Source organism: Dicentrarchus labrax, unplaced genomic scaffold, assembly GCF_905237075.1.
Source record: "Dicentrarchus labrax unplaced genomic scaffold, dlabrax2021, whole genome shotgun sequence".
Lineage (NCBI taxonomy): Eukaryota > Metazoa > Chordata > Actinopteri > Moronidae > Dicentrarchus > Dicentrarchus labrax.
In genome coordinates this window covers 5,251,644-5,273,229 of record NW_026136710.1, presented here as the reverse complement: position 1 = coordinate 5,273,229, position 21,586 = coordinate 5,251,644, and the positions used below count along the sequence as shown (strand labels likewise).

Genomic DNA, 21,586 nt, shown 5'->3' with positions numbered 1-21,586 from the left:
ATATTTATATTTACCCATAAATTGGATTCAGAAATAAAATAAAAACGTAATGACACACAAATTAGGTGACTTGGCTGTTAGTTGCTGCACAACATATCTTGTTCATCCAATACTGATGTGTTTTTCGTGACTTCAATTCAGAGGTACAGTCAGACAGGAAATCATTGACATTCATGCACCTGGTCTACCACCTGTCACTGCTGGCAACTGAACAGGCTTCTCGCTCACACATCTGTTTACAATGTTGGAGACGCTTCACATTCAGACCATTAAACTGAGGTGATACTTGTACCCAGGCTGAACATTGTGTTTGTGTTTCAAGCTGTTTCACTGAGCCCCATTTAAAAGCCTAAAGAAAAACAAAGCACTGTTTCAAGTTCAATAAAAGTAATTTTATCAATACAGCCACGTCTGAGCACACAACACGAACGAACGAATACACACCTGTTCATCTGTTCACGCAGGTAAACTTCTATGTACAATACAACCCTTCATAAAGCACTGTAAAACATGAAAACTCTTTGTAATGTAATAAATAAATAAAAGCAAACATATATACATGGTATAGTCACATCCAAATACTGCCACTGCCTTATTGTCCCATTAGGAAACTACAACAGTAATTAAACCAATCTTTTATAGCGTCTGTAAAAAAACACCTAAAGACATCTAAAGCATTGGCACAGGGACCTCGTTACACATAAAATGCCCATGAGAGATAATATGTAAATATACTACATGAATATTCAAGTGTAATAGTTTAGTGTTAAGCATGACAGTATCAATAAGGCAACTTCATATTGTTCTGGATGGTTGTGACAAATTCAGGACAATATCTTCCTCTGTTTACAGCGGCTCTGTGAGGCTATACTAAGGCACAGTGCTTTGAGCTGAATGCTAATCTCAGCATGCCAACAATGACGTTGCTGATGTCAAGCATGCATAATGTTTAACATGCTCACAAGCTTAGTTTAGGGTGTTAGCATGCTAACGTTTGCTAATTAAAACTAAGCACAAAGTAGCCGAGGCTGACGGGAATGTCATTAGTTTTTTTTTAGGTGCTTTTGATCATAAACCAAAGCACTGAACAAATTGAAATTATGACCTGATGGTGGCGCTAAATGAAAAGTAAGGGGATTACCAACATAATTATAATTTAACCTGAGGGGGACACGGCATGACAAATTTCATGACAATCCATCCAAAAAAAAAAAAAAACACTGTCTAATGGTGGCACTACAGGAAAAGTCATAGAATCACCAACATCATGATTTATACCCATGAATGTTAAAATTTCATGGCAGTCCAACAGTTTTTGAGATATTTCAGTCTGGACCAAACTGTTGGACTGTGTTTCCTTCCCTAGAACCATGCTGCTAGTGTGGGTAGAAATGACGGAGTGAAAGAAAACAAAAACAAAAATGTAGTCAGACATTTGTCATGAAAATTGCTGCAAAAAAAATACACTGGTGCTAAAAAATGGTTTGACCCAACATGTTTTCCTGTTCATATTCCCGCACCAAAACTTCCTTTCCCTTTTCACAGGAGGAGTTGTGCTCAGAACGTGTTTCCTCAGTCTTTTGCGGGTTCAATCTGTGCACTCTGTTAAAACATATTAGCATGACATATTAGCACAGCTGCAACAACTCTCTCAAAACCACACGGGCTTATGTCTCATAACAAGAAAAACATGCTACAGATAAAAAGAAATAAATGATGGCTACAGGCAGCGAGTCTGAAAAAAGTGGGACTGATGCTGTCGCACCTCATCTTTCAATCCTAATGTTTTGTGCTTCACATTCGGCTCGTACATAAACAAAGCCTGTCTGATAAATGAAAGAGGGGGAGTTTACTCCAAGACATCACCCACTAGAGAGATGCAGCCTGATGTTCTGCTGATATTCGGACGCTTTTTCTCCTCTTGTGGTAAATTTATTAAATAGAGCGCTCAAGGGACGAGATATGTGGGACCTGAGAAAGGAAGGCAGTGTGGGAGGGACAGTAAGAAGAAGGTGGAAAGGTTAACGGTGTTGCTGCAGGGACCCAGTCGATAAAGACCACACACACACACACACACAGAAAAAACTGAAAATAAAGAGACATTTAACACCCAGTGGTGCCTCGAGCTAAGGTGCATGACACGTTTTTTCTCCATGTTTCCAGTAACTTTACACTTTGCAAAAAAACACCACAAAACAATCTTTCAAATATAAAAAAAAAAAAGCATGATGCAAGACGTAAAAGTGAGAAAGGCTTTCTGAAGCCATCCTGGATCCAATCCTGATGCTTCATGAATGTCTTTATCGTTTTCTAAGTGCTGGGTTGGCTGTTTATAGAGTTTCTGAAATGTATCAACATTCAGAGGTACACAATGGTTTCTTCGCCGCCCTCCTCCCCACCGCTGTCAGTCTCCATAGAAACCAGTGCACTGAGATCCAGCTGAGGGTTACCGGGATGCGGGAGCACCGGATATGGGTCGGTTCCGCTTGCTGTCGACGACCAGGTCTCCCCATTGTAGCTGTAACTGTTGTGATCTGAGTGGGCACACACACACAAAAAAAAACACAATTATACTGCAGCTACTGACACTGATAATACATTGACCAAAGTCAAATTAAAGAGACCTCATCATTTACTATCCACTGATAAATAATCACCAGGATGGGACGTGCAGCCACTTGTTTAATGAGCTCAGTCTAATTGTTTAGCCCACTCATCTAATCACAAACTGCATATAGATCAACCACAGCTGCTGCAGCTCAGCCTGCTGCTCCCTCCTGCACCGGAGCATGAGAATCAAGAGTGAAAACAAAAAGATGTTCATGCTATCCATCATTTCCCTTCTACTTAGAGGTGTCACTTTTATCATTATCTTTGTCAACATAATCAATCGTCATGGTCGGGATTTGCTGACACCTGCCTCCTCACACTTGACAGTTAACAAGAAGTGATGAGAAAAAACAAGGGGCCGGAAAAAAGGAAAGATGAACAAATATCTAGGTGAGAGCAGCCTTCAACCAGATAACAAGGATTCAGACCTTTGTGAGTCGGCAAACATATGGCCTGCTCAAGTGTTTTTGAGCCCCAGCTTCAGGGTTGTTTCCCTCAAGGATCAATAACATTATTATTCAATTATAGGAGATCTGAAAGAGAATGTGTTTTTATGGATGCTATCCAGTTAAGAACGCGTGTGTCTCTGTTTGTGTATGTGCTTGCATTCTTACATTTGTGTGCATGGTGGGTGCTCTCTAGCATTAGGGCAGGTGTGCTGTCATGGTAACAGATGGCGCGAACTATAAATTGCCTCATTGTGTCCCTGTAGAAAAGTGTCTCTCTTTGATTAATTATATAAGAGTCTGTTAGAGTAGCTCTGTTAAGCCACCATATAGGCCGGGCCTCTGATAGATGAGACATCAGTGTGCACCCGGATGATACAAACGCTCAATCTCTGTCTAAAAGCTTTATCCATGAAGTAATAAGATTTCAGCATCATTAATATGTTACAACACAGACAGCAAATGCATGCTATTTAAAGAAAAAAACCTATTTGTTAGGGCTGCCGGACATTTGAAGAGGGAAAAAAAACTGTTTGGGCCTAAACACTGATTGTTATGCTGTCTACATCAATGAAATGCAACTGCAAGATCATAATGATAAGCTGTATGAAAATGCTGATATGACTGATTGTTGGTCTGTTTTGTAAGAATGGCATGACTGTTTGGGCCAGGTATGTTGGAAGAATTGTGTAATCTAGTCTCCTGCTGATCAATGTTGATCTCATTGATCTCATCTCTTGAGGAAATTTACCAAACTTTGCAGTAGTACTCCTGTAAACAGAGATTAAGGATTTTGGTGTCAGTCAAAAGGTTCCCCAAAGTCTAATAGAGTGCATCCTTAATATCTGTATTTAAATATCTCTAGTCTGGTATTCTTACCCAGCTCTCGCAAACCAGTTGGCTAGGGCTGGTAGAACAACCTGGAAAATTGTAGGTTGCCATATCATTAGATAATATATAAAATGCTGTTGTACACAGGAAAACACCTCCATTCTGAATTTGAGTTAAAGCCTTCTGAACATTGCTATACAACCCCTTTGGTAAACCAAATGATTTATAAGAAATTGTGCCGTGTACAATTAATATAATAAACAAACAGCACTAAAATACTGGGAAATTTTATTAAATGGTATCAACTTTTGCATTTATAATGCTGTATTGCTGATTATTTGTGACGCTTTTTTTTTTTTTGAATCTATTTTGTCTATTGTTTTTACTGTGCTTATTGTCTGGATTGGTAAAACAGACAAATTCCTGCTCTGGTGGGACGAAAAAGTTATTTTCAAATCTATTCTACGCTAGTCATGATCTCAGTATTGAGTAAAATAATTATTAGTATCATTTAGCCATTACTGTGCAGCCCCAAGCTTTGTTAGAAAGTCACATATCAGGTTTGTGCATCAAGCAACATACTATACAAGTTGTGAATGAATCTGCATACTGTACAAAGCATCCAGTTTCATCTCTCTTTTCTTCTTCCACCTATTCACGATGCTCTTTTGTGTGAAAAGGTGAGCAACAAAAAACCTAATGCGACTCATCAGATGAGACGTCATTTGAGAAAATTCCATCCAACTGGTTCCCCAAGATTACATTGTGCATGAACGAATTATGGAAATCCACTGAATGAAAAAAGGGTGTGTATTTGTATCTGTGTGCGTGAGTGCATGAGAAGAAATCTTCACATGCTCAGGTAAGGATGAGAAGCAAGATTTGATCCATGTGACTGACAGCAGAATGGAGAATTTGCATTTGAAAGGGATTCCTTTTCTTTTCACACGAAATAAAGAGATACCAGGTTCCTCCGCATACCGGGCAGTGCGTGATCCAGTATGAGGTTGTAAAAGGAAGTCTTAAAATCTGCAATTGCACATAAAACACTAAAATGACTCCTCATAGAGGTTTAAATCTAATGACAAATTATGCGAAGATTGGGAAATATTATTCAGTGTCATTGCAGGCCCTCATGGGATCCACTGAGGAATGCATTGTGGGAATATGTCAGCTGGAACGCACCCTGCAATGTAGATGGCAGCCAAGTATACACTCCGGGCTTGTTAACAAGTGACTCAGGTTTCACTGGGGCTTGTGTGTGCTCAATAACGAGGAAAGGTTAATAAGCTGATCAATGAGGAAGAGATTGTGCTGCCTGCTAAAGCTGGTAAACAATACCAGAAACTGCGGCTCAGGGCTGAGGGATGGGACACATGTAACCTGTAATTTGCCCCCGCCTGGCGTGAACATGAAAATGAGCTTGTGCATGAATGGATTAGGAATGGGGATGGGCGAATGTGAGAATGTAGCCGACACCTCGCGAGTGAAACGTAGATTACAGTAATACGTGTCTGCATCTCTCATTCCCCTCCTCGCACCTCCCCCCTCCCTTTGCCTGATGCGATGACAAGTCATGCTGTAATGAGTTTTATAAAGATTTTTTTCAGATCGATGTCCCAATCAGTCAGCCATCGCCTGTGAACTGTGATTCACATGCCGTTGTCTGCCCTGCCAGTCGATAGATAGAGGAACCATTGATTTTTATTTTCCTTTGGCAGGCGAGGGCCCAGGCTGGTTGCTGGTGCAGGTGGAGGTGGTGGGGGGAGGAGGAGGAGGAGGAGAAGGAGGAGGAGGGGTTCCTTTGTCAGGAGACACTGATTAACTGAGAGGAAGGACAGACAAGGCCTCACCAGGGATACAGCCTTGAGAGCAGAGTATGTGTGTGTGTGTGTGTGTGTGTGTGTGTGTGTGTGTGTGTGTGTGTGTGTGTGTGTGTGTGTGTGTTACAGTATGCTCTCACATATATGGGTGAAACCAGTGCAGGCAGAGGGTTTGTTTACATTCTCACAGGTAGCAGATTTCTCATTTATGTTGAGCAGCAGGGACATTATGATAACAGCGCACTACTGTCCAATAGGAGAGGTCCTTGAGCTGTGTAATATCATGCCATTAGCACTAATATACAGAATATTAAACATAACCAGTAATGAAAATTAGAAATTGGGCTATTGGATGCATTCATTAGCAGAGTTTTTCTATGGCAACTTACTTCCTCTCACAGATGGTTAGGTTAGGTTACCTATTAGCCACAAAAACAGCTTATAAAAATCTATTTTTCCTCATTAATATGGAAATTAAGGTACTTTAGTGCCCACTGCTTCTCTGTAGTTGTGGTTTCTTTACCTTTTATTACTCAAAAAGTTAAAACCTTAACAAAATTGTGTCTACACTGGATCTGGAACAAATAGTAAATTAATCAATTAGTTGATTGGCAGAAGAATAATCATTTATTCATGCAAAACCAAACATTCTCTATAGTTATATATTTTTTATGCTCTCCTATATGTGATAGTTTTAGCTCTTTGTGCCTAAAAAATTTATTCAAATGAGACAATCTGAGAAATGTTGAAGTAAAAACTTACACTTCTAACACCTGTGATGCCTGTATACAAGTAAACACTGCTTCTTTAAGGAGTCACAAGCCCAAAAGGATAGGATGTGTGATGTTAAACTGAACTGATTGTTGGACAAAACAAGATATTTTAACTTTGAGCTTCAAGAAATTTAAAGCGATTAATGTAGAAAATAATCAGCAGATAATGAAAATGATTCTTAGTTACAGCCCTCGTCAACACACCAGGCCAATATGAATACATATATGAAACCATCTCACATAGCATGTATTAAATACGATCCCTCATGAGCCCCTAGTTGCCATTTAATTTGTGTTTTGCTTTAAACTTCCCCTCTACAACGGATGATAAAACATGATCTTGGGGGTAATTCTTACCACTCGGCGCATGCTGCAGTCCAAGCCTTCCTGCAGGGTTGTAGAGGTATCCCGACCCCATCACCCATCCCTGGGACTCTGAGTGTGGACTGAGGGGAGTTTTAGCTAAGGGGCTCTGTCTGCTGTTGGATCTTGCCAGCAGGGTGTTGAGACAATTGTGCGCGCTGGGGTCGATTCTTTTGTGGTGGACGTGGCGGTTGTTGACGCTGGTGCCGGCGAACGCGGCCTCATTCACAAACACAGAGCCGTTACCAGCGTGGTCTCTTGACTGACTTGGTGCTGAGTCCTGAGGGAGAGAGAAAATGTCATGGTCACATTTTGAAACAAAGCTGAAAGATGAATATCAAGAGCACAGCCAACGGACAATCAGATGAAGCTCATATTCTTTCCTGGATGAGAGATTCTAAAGCAGGAACGCTGATGGACTGCATGGTTTCTACACCTGTGAAACCATTCAACAATGCACCTTTGTAATGCACTGAGGCATTTGCATGAGGGAGCAGGAAACACATTTTATTTAACGGGTACAACCTATAAAAGGCTCTGTTAACAGACCTTTAGATCAGTTTCTCTAAAACTATAATTAAAAAGGCTGGTTTTGGGTGCTTCACTGGGTGCTAGTATTTATATATATATATATATATATATATAAATACACATATATATTTATTTATTTATTTTTTTTTTTATTTTGGTTTTATTTGTCCAGGCTTTTAGATATCTGTGTCTGACATTTCAGCCTCCACCCTGATGCAGTGGAAATGAATAGAATTTCACTTGTACCTCACAGCATTTAAAAATGACTTACTCTGATTGGACTTTACTGTTTTTATAGGGACTATTGTCCAGGATACGCAGAGGCTATTTCTAAAAAAACACTTTCAGCGCTGGATATCTCAAACCCGGGACATATAAAACTTAAATGCATGACCAAATACAACCGAAGGTGAGTGGGAAAAAATGTTTATCATCTGGGTGAAGTGACTCTTTAATGTGCAGTGAAAGGTGTCACTGCTGCAGATTGCTCAAGGCCCCTGCATCCCCTCCTCCTGTCCTCTCCTAATAACCCCTCTCTCCAGCTCCATCTTCCCATCAACAAGGCCTCCTTTCCACTGCTGAGCAGAGGCAACATAGCTAATTAGAAATGACCTGAGAGCCGGTGTGTGTATATGTGTGTGTGTGTACGTCATCCGATCTGTCTCTGACCCTGTGAACTGCTGCCTCTGGCTAAAACATTAGCATGGGAACATTAGGACATGAACTGCCTCCACACGCCTTTGTCAGACCACTGCTGTTAATGCAGCCTCCACACTGGCTAAAATAGATGAATGGAAATAAATAAGTTTGCAAAAAGCCAGGAGAGCCTCATCAAGTCTAGTCTGAAAAAAGCCCAAGGTGCTGTGTAAATTAATGAGGGAGAGAGAGAATATTGTAACACGAGTCTGCTCATTTGTCTGTCCATTCGACTGCTCCCTGTGTGCGTCTTTTGAACAGTCGCACCTGCTGAACTGAGCAGCACAAAGCCGTACCCAGCAGTGGCTCCCATAGATGTATGTGCTATATTAGTTTCACTGCTGCTGCTTGCGCATGTGAGCTACATTGAGACGTAAAGGGCACGGAGAACAGTGCACCCTTTATCCTTCATGCCTTCCAGCTGCGGGGGACATTTCACTGTAGTGCTTTTCAAACAAAGTGTTGATAATTTAAGTCCTCTCGGACACGATTGATTGGTTTTTTGGGCAGCGTGCCTGTGGTTTTAATTATTTTGTCGGAGCTTTTATTTGCAACGGTTTAATTATCATCAATCATTAAGATGTTTATTGGTGAGTGGAGCTGCTGGAGCACTAAGACAAATGATGCTGAAATTGCTCTCATTATCGCAGGTTGTATATCAAGAGGGGATTGAGCAACTCAGTGTAAATGAGTGAACCAACGTAACTCAGGCTGAAAGCTGTCTGAGAAAAGCTTCTCATTAATAAATTTAGCCAAGAAATACTCCATAAAAACTCCATAATCACCTCACACTCATGTCAGGGTCAAGAGTTTTAGTCAGGAGCATTACAGAGTCCTCGACCAACGCCTCGGATTAAATATCAGAAGATAGCTCTCAGTTGGGTGCCCCCCCCCCCCCTACCTGCTGCACATCTAGAGGGATGACCATGTGAGGAATCACAGTGGGCAGACTCCTCTGCCGGCCATGCCCCCAGGTCTGGAGCAGCTTTTGCTGGTTCTCCAGCCGCTCGCGCTCCCTCTCCACATTCCTCTGGCCCTCTCTGAGACGCTCCAGGCTCTGCTGGTACTCCTCCAGCTGCTCGTCCAACTCTTCCCTCTCGCGCCTCAGCCGCTCCACCTCCAGGTGGCACTGCCTCTCCCGCTCCGCCAGCCGACTCTCCTGCTCCCCCTGCTGGTTCTCCCTGGCCTGGCACTCCCTCTCCCAGCGCTCCTTCTCTTGGCGCAGCCGGTCCTGGAGACGCTGAGCCGCCACCACCTCCTCCTTCCGCTTCTCCAGGTTACGCTGCTTTTCCTGTTCTTGAAGGGTGTTTCCCCGGATGCTTGGAAGATGCGGTCGCTGCACGCGTGGGGATGGCCGACCAGTCTCTTGGAGGAGGAGCCTCTGGACCTCATAGCAGCTGTCCTGGATGGTCACTGTAGCCTGGCATAGAAAGGACAGGCAGATAGATGGGATTCATGAAGATGCAAAGGTTCAACCACCACTTAAACCACGTGGGCGTCCTCACAACAGGCAGTAAGAGAAGGTCATTTGAATGGCAAAATGTGGTGGAAATCATGATCAGGTTTTACTGGGTGCCCTGACTTTTTATGTGATAAGGCAACAGCATCTCTTTACATGGTGAAATAATCCCACCGACACCGGTAGCACTGCGGTTTTTAGCTTCATATACAGGAGTTTTGAATATGGAAATATCATTGTGATCAAAACGTCAAACTCACACAGAATCGTGCACACACATACCCTTATGCAAATACACACACACACATGTTCTCTCTGCACAAATTTACATTTTATACCAAAGAGTAGTGTTTGTGTGAATAGTGAAACAAAAGACCCTCATATATCTCAGAGGAGAAAAAAAGATCAGTGGGATTCTCGCTCCTGTAGCACACTTCCTTTGGCTTCAAACAGCCGAGTGCGGAGTTGGTTCTCTGTTTACTGAAGCTGGAGTGTGCAGGTATATTAAAGCCTTTATCTTGACTGTGTATGACACTAACATAGCATGCATACGTTCTCGGTGAGAACATAAGAGGTTTGTTTGTTTACTGACTTACTGACCGGATAATAATACCCAGCAGATGACGGCTGTGAGCAGGATGAAAAAGTAGCTGCATACTGAGTAATGCACTCACCTGCAGACTGTAGAGTAACTGGGTCAGGCTTTGGACACTTTGAGCAACCTGTAAGTAGACAAAATCGCACACAACCTGAAGATTAACAAGCCTGCTGTGTTATCAATGCAATATTTTGAGGATTTCATGTAAATGGCACATTGTTTCAGCTAGTTAATGAAATACACTTTACAATCTACTTACATGGAAGTCAAAATATTTTCCTCTCATGGCAAGCTCATGGAGAGAGATACATTTGGTAAAAGTGGCATTCATGCAACATTAGCGCCCCCTTGAGGACGCTTGGTGTCCTATAACACTGTTTAGAGTTAAATGATCACATTGCAGTTGATAAGAAAATCATTTACCTCACAGGTCACAAAAAGCTGCTCACGGTAGCACAACTGTGGCATGGTAATTGGAATAAGTCTCCATATCTATATTTAATGGAGCAATACCACTGGGAACTAAATGGACCTCTTCCTTTATTATGAGCTTATCAATGATTCATCACATTAAGACTGAAATGTAATTCTAATAGGCTGCACTGAATTATTAAAACAACTGTTAGCAATCTTGAGCCACACATCTGTGGTAAAATGGAAAGAGGTGAGGTGCAGATTCAGGCTGTAAAAGGCTATAATGACCGATAATATTTCTGCAGTACCACTGTACCTCCACCATCACAACTACAGTAATGGGGAAAACATTCCATCACATTGCTGCATCAATATTTAATTCAAAAACACCAATTTAATTCTCAATTTTTATCTATATCACAAGGTCTTACCAGAATTGCTAAAAGTTAAATGCAATTTCTATACCAGTCGCTGTGCTGTACCTTGAAGTCGATGTCATCCGTGTCTGCTTTTTGCAAGAGAGTTGGGGACTGAAGCACAAAGGCCTCTGTCCAACTCCCATCACTGGTCTCAGGGTTTTCGGGTGAAGCCTCAGAGTCTGAGGGAGAGCGTACAAGTATAGCAGGGCTGACAGGAAACACAGAGTCTGTGTCCGAGGCCAGGCTGGGACTCAATGGAGAACAGGCCTTGGATGACAGTGTGACTTTCAGGTTCTCAGCTGGAAAACAGAATACAAACAAGTGTGAAACTACATATGCTGCTTAATCAGTTAAAAACACTAAGTATGAGACTGGGAGTTCTGTTGGAAGAACACAACTCATTATTTTATGACATCCTACAAACAAGGTTCTCAGGTACAAAGAAAATGACCAATCATTTTCAGATTTTCTGGGCTTGTCCCCTTAATTTTTTCATGCTGACAAGAGATTGCTATAAAGATAATGGGAAGATTTGTAATAGGAGTTCCTTTTTTGTTACATTATACCTGAACAAAATCCTGAATAAATGTATACCACAGGATGAATATCTCTTTAAAATACCCTCCGACCAAGAACGACTAGACTGCAATTGTCATGAAATAAACTGTATGGAGAAACTAACCTTTATCCTAAAATATCTAATGAACAAAATATAAAATCGTGGGGGTAAAAAAGTTACTATAAGTGCCTATGTGATGTATCCCATTAAGTAATATGTCATTACACTTAAAATGTCCTTATATCTGCTTACAACTACAGTAGAGTGTGTTATAAACCATTTATTTATATCTAAATGTGTATATAGTACTTGTAAATGCTAAATGAGGGTTATGGTAAAGTGTTACATTCACTTTTAAGGCAAAACATCTTGCAATACCAATTTTTAATATCTTTTCTTTTCACGTTCTTGTTCTGTGTTGTCTGTGTTTGTTTCTGCAGTGTACAGTATATATGAAATGTCTCACCCTCTTGCAGAGCTGCAGCCAGCAACACGGCAGCCTGGGGCAGCTCCTCTGAGTGCGGCTGGACGAGCAGTCGCGGTTCAACCACCGAAGCATCCGTCCTCCCACTCAGAGCAGAGAGCTCTATGTAGACCTGCAGCTTCTCTTCCAGGCTGGAGCAGATCCGCTGGTCCAGGCTCGTCAGACTCTCTGGTACACAAGTTCACAGGGTTCACAGATGAGGTATTGTAAAATGTTAACTCAAGGGTGAGAAAAACCATTCAACAGTGTAAAGATCTTGAATACCTTGGCACTTATTGATCTTCTGAATACGAGCTTCAGCAGCTCGTTTCTCCTCTTCAGACTCACTTGTGTATTCTTCTTCCTCCGGACAGCTGAGGAAAGAAAGCAGTAACTGAAGGTTAAACTGTTGGTGAAATCTGAATATGTAGCACTCAACAGCCTCCTTCTCCTCAGTTTACACACACACATATACAACACAGACTTATACACACCTCTCTACAGCCTCTCTAATGAGCCTCATCCAGGTGTTCCGTTCCTCTTTGGATGATGTGTGAACCTCGTACATTTCTGGCCCGGCGGCTGATGCGCTGATCAAAAACATCCCTCTCTCCTCATTTGCTACTTCTCGCACGATTAACTTCTGCAGGGCGATGACTGGAGGCTTCTGATCCTGGAGCATGTTAAAAGTGCGGAGGAATAATATATTACATGATGTGATAAGAAAAACAGAACAGGTAATAGGGTGTAACATCATAACAGAGGCACAGCTGTTATAGCTCAGTATTTGTCTCTTCGAGATCAATCCCTTGTAATTAATGCGTGCGTACCACGGTGGCAAATGTATACTTCTGGTCTTTTTCTTGCAGGAAGATGAGTGCATCTGTGAGAAGGAGCGCCAGCACATCTATGGAAGTGAGGACAGGCAGGAAAACACTGTCATATCATCAGCCTCATCATGTATTCATATTATGCAGATGCGTGTAAAAAAATCAAACAACAAAGTATATGCCAGTGTCACCTTTGAGCCGACCAGTGGCAGTCTTCCACAGGAGCAGGCCCTGGTGTTTGAGCGTTTGTCCCGGCCCCATCATGTCCTGCTTGCGGAAGGTGTTGCCGTTCTTGAGCTTGGCTGCGCTGCGGTTCTCCATGCGGCTCCACACCTCCTGTAACCTCTGATGCCGCTCGTACTCACTGACACTCAGGTCCACGGCCGTGATCACCTCTCGAATCTGAGCCAGCGCTTTGGAAATGTCGGCGTGCTCCTCTGTTTCCTCTGAGGAAGGATAAATACATGAAGACTAAGAGAGATATCTTGTTTTACTTGTACATTTCCAACTGCAATATTGTGTATTGTGCTGTTATGACCATGTGACCGTGTAGCCAGCAGAGGGCAGTAGATGACTGACCTTGAGTATATTGTAGGATCCTTTCCAGCAGCACTGGGTACTTTGTAATCCTTTGGGTTACCAGCAAAATGCACTCTGGGATCTCCCTCCGTCTCACCAAAGAATTATTACCTTGTTGCTTGAAAAAGTAACATCGAGAGTTATGCTACATCTCCCTAAGCAGATAGGAACTGATTCTTTTAGTTTAGTTTGGTTGAAAGCAGGATACAAAGAGATGCTCTGGGAAGGTTAAGTACCTTAATGAAGTTCTGAAATCTCTTGTTATGCTGCTGGAGCTCTTTGAAAAAGCTGACCGCTTCGTTGTGACGACTGCAGAATTCTCCATATACCTGCTTCATTTTGTCTCTGTTCTCATCTGAAAACTGCAATAAAACACACACAGTGATTCACACCCTCACTGGTTTCCATCTATTACACCTAGGAGAAAGGTAGTCCCAGAAGAGCGGCTAACCTGTTGGAGCAAGACGTCTCCGATTTGCTGGATGAGGTAGTTCCTATGTCCCTGCGGCCGGGCTGAGCTGTGTCGCCGCTCCTTCATGGAGGCAAAGAAGGCGTGGTGGAAGAGGAGCAACTGGTCCAGACAGGGGAAGACCCGCTCCACCGCTTCTGTATCCAGCTGCACTTCCTCCTTCATACCTCGCCGGAAAACCTCGGCCATGATGTGTAGCGTCTGTAGGTGGTGAAGCTCAGTCTGCATCAGCTCTGCGTCAGGGTCACACATGTAAAAATTCAATGTATGTGTCACATAAAGACATGAATTATATCCTTATCTGTTACTCAATCGTAGGAATTTATGACAATTATATGTGAATACAACAATTTTATATATGAAATACTGACACTGGCAGAAAATGACACATTCCAGTGGTCTTCTTTCACAACTCTAACATCTGCTTACCGTAGATAACATCCTGCCTCTTGACAGCTCGTTTATCCTGCTTCTTGCAGAACTTGTGCTCTACTGTCAGACTCCATGACTCAGCCTCGTAATCCACAGCGTCAACAGACATGTCGCTGTGGATATACGCATCCACGCAGTCTATGGAGGGAGAGGATTCAGATCAGTCAGTGTTCATAACATTTACTGAGACTTTCACCCATCTCAATTTACTTCTTAATTACCGGCTCTAATTATATAATACTGGTAAAAAAATATTAATAATAGTAAACAAATTATTTACAAATGTGTATGATGATATGTGAGTAATACATACATTCCACAAATACAGACCAATTTGAACAGATTTTACAAATAAATAAAACAACCCAACTTGAATAAATGTCAGTATTCTACATATACATATATATCTGACTTAAGGTCCATGAATCAAATGCATGTTGCATTTAAGTGCTGGTGGAAAACTTGGATACATTTTTTGCTTCCCATTGCATTCTTGTAGAAATTCAAAGTAGGGTTATGTATGTTTTTCCCCAAACCATACATGGGCTCCTCACCCATTGATCAGACAATAATCAAAGTAAAGTTTTACTTGTAATATTTCGGTGTCATGTGGCTTTAATTTGTAACACTGTGAATTACTCACAAATCGTCTCATTTGTTTTTAAAAAACAATGTCTGAAAATTACATTTTTAAAATAATAATTTTCAATCTTCAAGTCTGTCCAACCATTTTCTGTTTTGTGCGTTACAGTAGCATTTAAACTCATAGATGCATAGTCAGCAGCTTATTTGCATTTTCTCCCCACTTTTTCTTCAGTTTCTAGTACCGGATGCTTTTCTGACCTGTGCTGGTTACAAAAGGACCTTGTAAACTACATTAGTCAGCATCTTCTCACAGCAGGAAACAGATTAACGTTTGGGTGCGTGAGGACATAAATTAAGTATTTCTCTATGGAAATCTGAAAAAGTGAATACAATGAGCCTTATACCTTCTCCAAAGGATGAGTCAGTGGAGGTGGAGGACACTGGAGTCGGCAGGAGCTCTTCTGATCGGCTGGTCACCTTGGAGGCATCAGACTCTGTCTCTGAACCCTCGCTGAGCCGACTGTTATACAGAGAAGAACATAGACAAGCATTATTACCCCTTATTTTTTTAACCAATATGCCCACGTCATATCATGTAATTTAAAGTCTGAGAGCTTTGTGACCTGTCACTGTTCGCGTAACTCCCAGAGAGGGGGCTCAACTGGGTCGCAGTGTCTTTCTTCTCCTTAGGGGCCATGACAGGTAGAGAGGTGGAGATGGGGATGACACACTGAGGAGGATTGTCTCTAACTGTGAAATCTGCAGGAAAAGCAAAGAGAATGAACAAGAACCATCCCCAGTGCAACCAAAACATAACAGGACATTTCTCGTACAACATGGTACAACAAAACAAACAAAAGAGCTTGACAGAAAAATAGTTCATGGCCGACGACCCTTGTGTTGTAAACTCACTCTGTGGGAGGGATGCTGTCCTGTTCTTCACCATGGTAACTGCATACTTATCCTGAAGTTTCTAAGTAATACAAATTAGAGAGGCTGGTTACGGCATATAAACAATTGGCACCAGGAAAAGGCTCCAGAAGAGATGAGCAGTTCAAACCATTTTTTTATTCCAATATTTCAAGACAGTACTCACCTTCAGACATGGGGGGACAGATTCCTTACAGCCCTTATGGACAATAGCAGGGCAACCTGGGGAAGAAAGATATTTTCAAGTTTATGTACATAAAGGTAAGCCTCTTAATAGAGAAAGTGTTCAAAACCTTTACTACAAGTAGAGCATTGAAATTTAAATAAAAGTATGTAAGTATAATCAGGAAAATGTACTACAAGTGAAAGTGTCAATGCAGAATAATGTCTTATGTGACTGTAATACTACAAAATATAATAGTTATATTATTAGATTATTATCACTCATGTGTTTTTGGGTGGTTGAGGTAGAGCTAATTCTCTATTATTTTGTATAGGACTGCAACTAATTATTAATTATTATTTTCATCATAGATTAATCTGCTGATTATTTTCTCCATAAATAGATTGTTTGGTATGTAAAATTCTGAAAATTGTGAGACATGCCGTCACAATTACCCTTTTCCAAAAATGACAGTTTCACAATGCTTTTATTTTGTCCAACTATCACAAGTGTGAAGCTGGAACCATAAACCAAATTTCCGGATTACATTTCTATCAATTGACCGATGGGTTCAGCTGTACTTATATATGTATATATATATACTGTTGGGTACTTTAATTCATAACAAAGCATCATATTTATCATCATATTTGTACAGTAAAAGCTGTCAGAAGAATGTAGCGGAGTAGAAGTAGAAAGAAACAAGTCAAGTAAAGTACTTAAAATCACCCATTTGGAGGTTGATTACTTGGTTGCATTCCACCACTGGAATTACACTATTACTTACTTGAGCAATGCAGCAGGTCCTTTCCAGATGCTGGTTTCTCGCACACCACGCACACGGTGGGGCCTAAACAGGAGCCTGTGTTAAACCGATGTCCATTCAGCTGCCTATCCTTGGCCTCTCTGTCCTTCCCTTTCCCCTTGGAGAACCATGCCAGAGACATAGACGTAAACAAAGAGGCCATACAGACAGAAACAAAACGTGACTGACAACTACAGCCAAGAACTCTGAGCAAAGCAGGCCTTAATTCATATTTTTGTACACTGGAGTGAAGATCTTTGTCAAGTTTCTATTTGCAGAGTAAACTCTCCCACGTGTAAGTAAATATATGAGCCTGGAAGGAATCCCTGACTTTTTCCAAAACCGTATGAAAGTCCACCGAAAAGGAAATGGAGCGCAGCGTAAACAGCATATGCATGTCGGGGAGGGCTTCCAGTCTCTGTGCTGACTTAACAACAGAGGATTAATCATTGAAAGGAAAGAGGCCGGACACCATGTTTGGTCTGTCACTCTGACCTTGAGTTATTCCCAGAAACATTTCCTGGTTGTGTCTCCCACAGAGCAGACATATGGAGTCACATATTCCATACCTGAGTCTAAACCTGGGGACACAGGCTTTTACAAAAAAATCTACAATTACAAATACTTCTGAAGGCATAAATAAGTCAAATTTAATCAGCCAATACATACCTGTCTAGGTTTTGTTCAGTTATTTCTTATATTCCAGTTTTAATTTAGATTTTGTGTTTAATGGCTGTAACCACAGAGGCGTGGAATGCTGGTGGTTTACCTTGGTCTTGTTGCGGGTACTGGACATCCGGCTCTTGAGAAAACTGAAAGTGCGAATGACTTTGTACTTCTCTGACTCCACCTTTGTCGGGATGTTGTACTTATCCAACTCCTCCTCTTCAATTCTGATGGAAAATGAAAACAAAGTCAGAGCAAGTTCTCAACCCCGCAGTTGTGTTTTATAACTCACAATACTAAAACTGTTGGTCTGCAGAAGAATCTCTTCTTGCTGAATCAACAGGACAACGAGAGCAAGTATGATGGACTTGGTGTAGGTGTACAGATGCTTATAGTGCACAGCAAACAACTGGTTAATGTCATGGGTTGTGTTTAGTTCAAACTTCAACATTTCATCCAAAAAATACAATTTCATCTGATACTGCACAGCATGTAGATTCTGTTAAAATAAATGTTAATGAAAGCAAATGACATAAAATTCTGTTAAAAAATAAATCTTTGTTAGTCGCTAAATTGGGATACAAAATTATGTTAATTCTCAGCGACATTGCTCTGAAAGTAAAGTAAAATTAGTAGAATTGTTAGAGGCTGGATACATGCACAACAACAAAGGCAGACTTTTGGTGCACAGTGTTACGATAAAAGACAACCTACTGTAATTATTGTTCTGCTGCTAGGGGAGGAGAGGAAAGGAGAGGAGGAGAAGAGACGAGGCAAGGACAGTAGAGGGAATAAGGACAGGAGCGGGGAAAAGGAGACAAGAGGAAAAGGGAGAAGAGGAGACGAGAAGAGGGCAGACAAGAGGAAATAAAAAGGAGACGAAACGAGGAGAGGAGAAGAGAGGAGAGGCGAGGAGGGGAGAGGAGGTTGCAGTTTCGTCAGGTGGTTAACATGCTGTAAGTTTTGGTAAGGAGAGAAGGAGAAGAGAGGAGGAGAAGAGACAAGGCAAGGAGAGTACAGGAAAAAAAGGAGAATGGGGGAACAAGGAGAGGAGACAAGGTGAGGAGAGGAGACAAGGATAGGAGGCAAGAAGAATAGAGGAAACAAGGAAAGGCGCACAGGGGGAACAAGGAGACGAGAGCAGACAAGAGGAAACAAAAAGGAGACGAAACGAGGAGAGGAGAGGAGGTTGCAGTTTTGTCAGGGCGTAAACGTGCTGTAAATTTTGGTTAGGGTTAATCTGTTTGACGTGGACGGTCAAGGATGCTAGAACAGTCGAACGGGGCTCGACCCCCCCCCACATACTCTTTGAGGAACTCAGACAGGGTGAGATGCTGGAGGGACTCTGCCAGCTCCATGCTGCCCTCATCATCAGCAGACTGGGCTCGCTTACGGAACCTAATCTCCCTGCAAAGGACAGCGCACACACACACGGACATACACTGGTGTTTTAACGCTGATGAGAGGCCACAAAGGCCCAGGACACATGCTATAATTAAATATTAAAGAAGAAACTTCCCTTAACAGAAAACAAAACAGAAATGGAAAATAATAATGCTGTCTGCTGTTCTTTTATCCCTGATTCTGTCTAGTATCTTCCACTAGGGGGAGCTACTGAAGAGTGGCAGTTCAATTAGGGTATGTATACATGAAGTGGCAGAGGAAATACTGTATCAATTAGCATCTTTCAACAGTGAAAATAGGCTGATTGGAATGGGAAAAGTAAAGGATCTTTCCTTTAAGGCCATATAAAGCAACACTGTGTTCATTATTTTATACTAGATTGACCATAATTTGCCCGTGCTTTGTAACATACAGTACTTTCATTATGTGTTGCGACATGCACCCATGACACAGCCGGTCATATCTGAAAATAAGTTTCCCAGGGGCAAGATGACACTGTAAGCCATAGATGAAAAACAGAGCGAAGGCATTGTGCATTAAAAACAGGGCTGGAAGTAGCTCAGGGTCACACTGATATCTGTACGTCACTACCTCTGTTGTCACTCGAAGACACAGAGAGGATCAAAACACCAGTGACACACACGAAACCAGCTCTGCTTCACAAGGACAAAAGAGCTTTATAAAAGGCGGCAGCAAACTTCACAGAGTACCGCTGTCACCAAGCAACCCGGTTGTCATGGTTACACACATATGTTGCTCTTGGCCCTGGGGATTACATATCTGATTAAACGTGCTGTCATTTTAATGAAGAGCAAAAGCCCAGATGAGCAAAGCCAATAAGGAAGGCTGAGACGTTTGGTATTTGGAAAAATAATAATAAATACCTTTTTTCATGCGACTGCTCTGATGTACCGAATGCTCTTTGCTCTGTGAACAGAAAGAATGAGGAGAAGTTGTTAAACTAATTGTTCAAGAACTCGAAAACGGAAAAATGGACATGAAAAAAAAAGAGACAAACTCCGGCAGCATAACAAATATTTATCCATTCTTATTCACTCAGACTGGGGAAGAACATTTTTTTCAAAGTAAATATCATAAAGTCAAATATACATTTCATATAATGTATAAAAAATCCTGTCAGGTTTCATTTCAAGCCGGGTGGAGCTGTTCACCGTCTGAACAGGTTCACATAGAAGCATCTGAATACAACCACATTTAATATGCAAAGCAACAGAGATGATCCACAGGTACGTAAACAAAGACAGAACAACAGCACAGACAGACACAAAGCACTGAGCCCTCAGAGACACTTCACGTCCCTCACAAGGCTGCACATTTATGTCACTGCAACTGTGATTTCTTCTTGCACTCCCACTCCCACCTATTCTAATCACGATAAAGCTGTGCCAGGAAAGCCACGCACAGACACGCATGCAAACACACACCAAAGGTTATTATAGTTTCATGATTCTAATTTAATTTGTACTTGTACTGATCGTTGTTTTTTAATTCACCTTTCTAATTCCAGCTGATTTTTACTTTTAGTTTTTCGTTTTTTCAAAATGAGCTTTTTCTTGGATAAATATTCACAGATTTAACATTTCAAAGAATTATAACCTTTGTGTTTTCAACTAATGTTATATAAAAGCCCTTAAATCTGGAGAGCAAGTGGCAGTTCTGATCTGAAAAAAGTCCTGCTCTCTCCACACAGGAGGATAAAAACTAAACTTCAAAGTCATGTTTCTGTTTTGGTTATATTTGAACCAGGCAACATTTGGTAGTTACGGAGCAACATTAGCATTCAGTGGAGTCATGTTTTTGGCCACTTGATGAATGTAAATTCAATATTCACTTAAAATATCTGAAAATATCAAGCTTTTTAGCAGCTAAATGCTCCACTATGTTCACCAGATAGTTGCTAACTTTGTTCAGTGCTGGGCAGGTGGTATACAGTGAGTGTATCAGAGCTGTATCAGTGAAAACAGGTAAAGATGAGGAGGAAAAGATGCTGATGAGAGCGGTGAGAATGAACCAAAACAGTGAAATCTGAGGGGCTGTGAAACCAAAACAATGAGCTAAAACATGCCACAAGGGGAACTGCAGGTCAGGTGTCATGTGTTAGTGATATGCTCCATTGTTAATATAAAACTATTGATTATAGCCACTTTAAAAGATCTTTTGCATTCGAATCAAGTCAGCCCACCCACACACATACACACACACACACACACACAGGCACTGACACTGACAGTGGCGGCGCTGGGCCTCAGCGCAGTGTGACGGCTGCAGGTGTCCAGTACTTACTACTAGGGTGGAGCAGAGACAGAGATTTAGACAGAGAGAGGGCCTGAAGGAGAGATCGGCTGTGGCTGACACTGTGGAGCACGGCATCTACAGGGCACAGTGGACAGAGGGCTACTCACACATCAGCTACAGAGGATGTAAACTATCACCACGTACAGTCAACTCCAGTCTGACAGCTCTTAAATCACTGTTCATGCAGGGGTGTAGCCTCATTGTGAATATTTGGAGAAAAAAAGCCCTTTGTTAAAGGAATAGTTTGACATTTTGGGAAATATTTACTTATCTGCTTTCTTACCAAGAGATTAAGATGATCAATGCTCATGTCTGTGCTTTTTCAGAAATGTTATGACAACCTTGTCTGAGGACAAAACTCCAGGAAGGCACTGCCCCCAGAAAAGAAATAATGCAGCATATAATCCCCCATCAATCCACAT

General features: G+C 41.6%; 1 protein-coding gene across 4 annotated transcripts in view; it reads right to left on the bottom strand.

Annotated features, from left to right (window-relative positions):
• Positions 1–370: 370 nt before the first annotated feature.
• arhgef28a (Rho guanine nucleotide exchange factor (GEF) 28a) overlaps positions 371–21,586 on the bottom strand; it is a 40,978-nt gene continuing 19,762 nt past the window's right edge. Inside the window, exons 14-36 of one of the 4 annotated variants that reach the window (XM_051411708.1) lie at positions 21,153–21,239; positions 19,733–19,775; positions 18,750–18,851; positions 17,548–17,671; positions 16,761–16,896; positions 15,977–16,032; positions 15,793–15,853; positions 15,504–15,639; positions 15,285–15,400; positions 14,293–14,433; positions 13,846–14,096; positions 13,631–13,756; positions 13,395–13,512; positions 13,007–13,261; positions 12,816–12,892; positions 12,480–12,658; positions 12,271–12,359; positions 11,989–12,174; positions 11,027–11,262; positions 10,207–10,254; positions 8,975–9,493; positions 6,841–7,126; positions 371–2,534 (exon numbers count right to left, since the gene is read on the bottom strand). In XM_051411708.1, coding sequence (XP_051267668.1) covers positions 2,359–2,534; positions 6,841–7,126; positions 8,975–9,493; positions 10,207–10,254; positions 11,027–11,262; positions 11,989–12,174; positions 12,271–12,359; positions 12,480–12,658; positions 12,816–12,892; positions 13,007–13,261; positions 13,395–13,512; positions 13,631–13,756; positions 13,846–14,096; positions 14,293–14,433; positions 15,285–15,400; positions 15,504–15,639; positions 15,793–15,853; positions 15,977–16,032; positions 16,761–16,896; positions 17,548–17,671; positions 18,750–18,851; positions 19,733–19,775; positions 21,153–21,239 — 3,548 coding nt within the window. In that variant the 3' untranslated portion in view covers positions 371–2,358. The remainder of the gene's footprint in view (positions 2,535–6,840; positions 7,127–8,974; positions 9,494–10,206; positions 10,255–11,026; positions 11,263–11,988; positions 12,175–12,270; positions 12,360–12,479; positions 12,659–12,815; positions 12,893–13,006; positions 13,262–13,394; positions 13,513–13,630; positions 13,757–13,845; positions 14,097–14,292; positions 14,434–15,284; positions 15,401–15,503; positions 15,640–15,792; positions 15,854–15,976; positions 16,033–16,760; positions 16,897–17,547; positions 17,672–18,749; positions 18,852–19,732; positions 19,776–21,152; positions 21,240–21,586) is intronic. The other 3 variants (XM_051411709.1, XM_051411710.1, XM_051411711.1) reach the window with 3 other exon arrangements.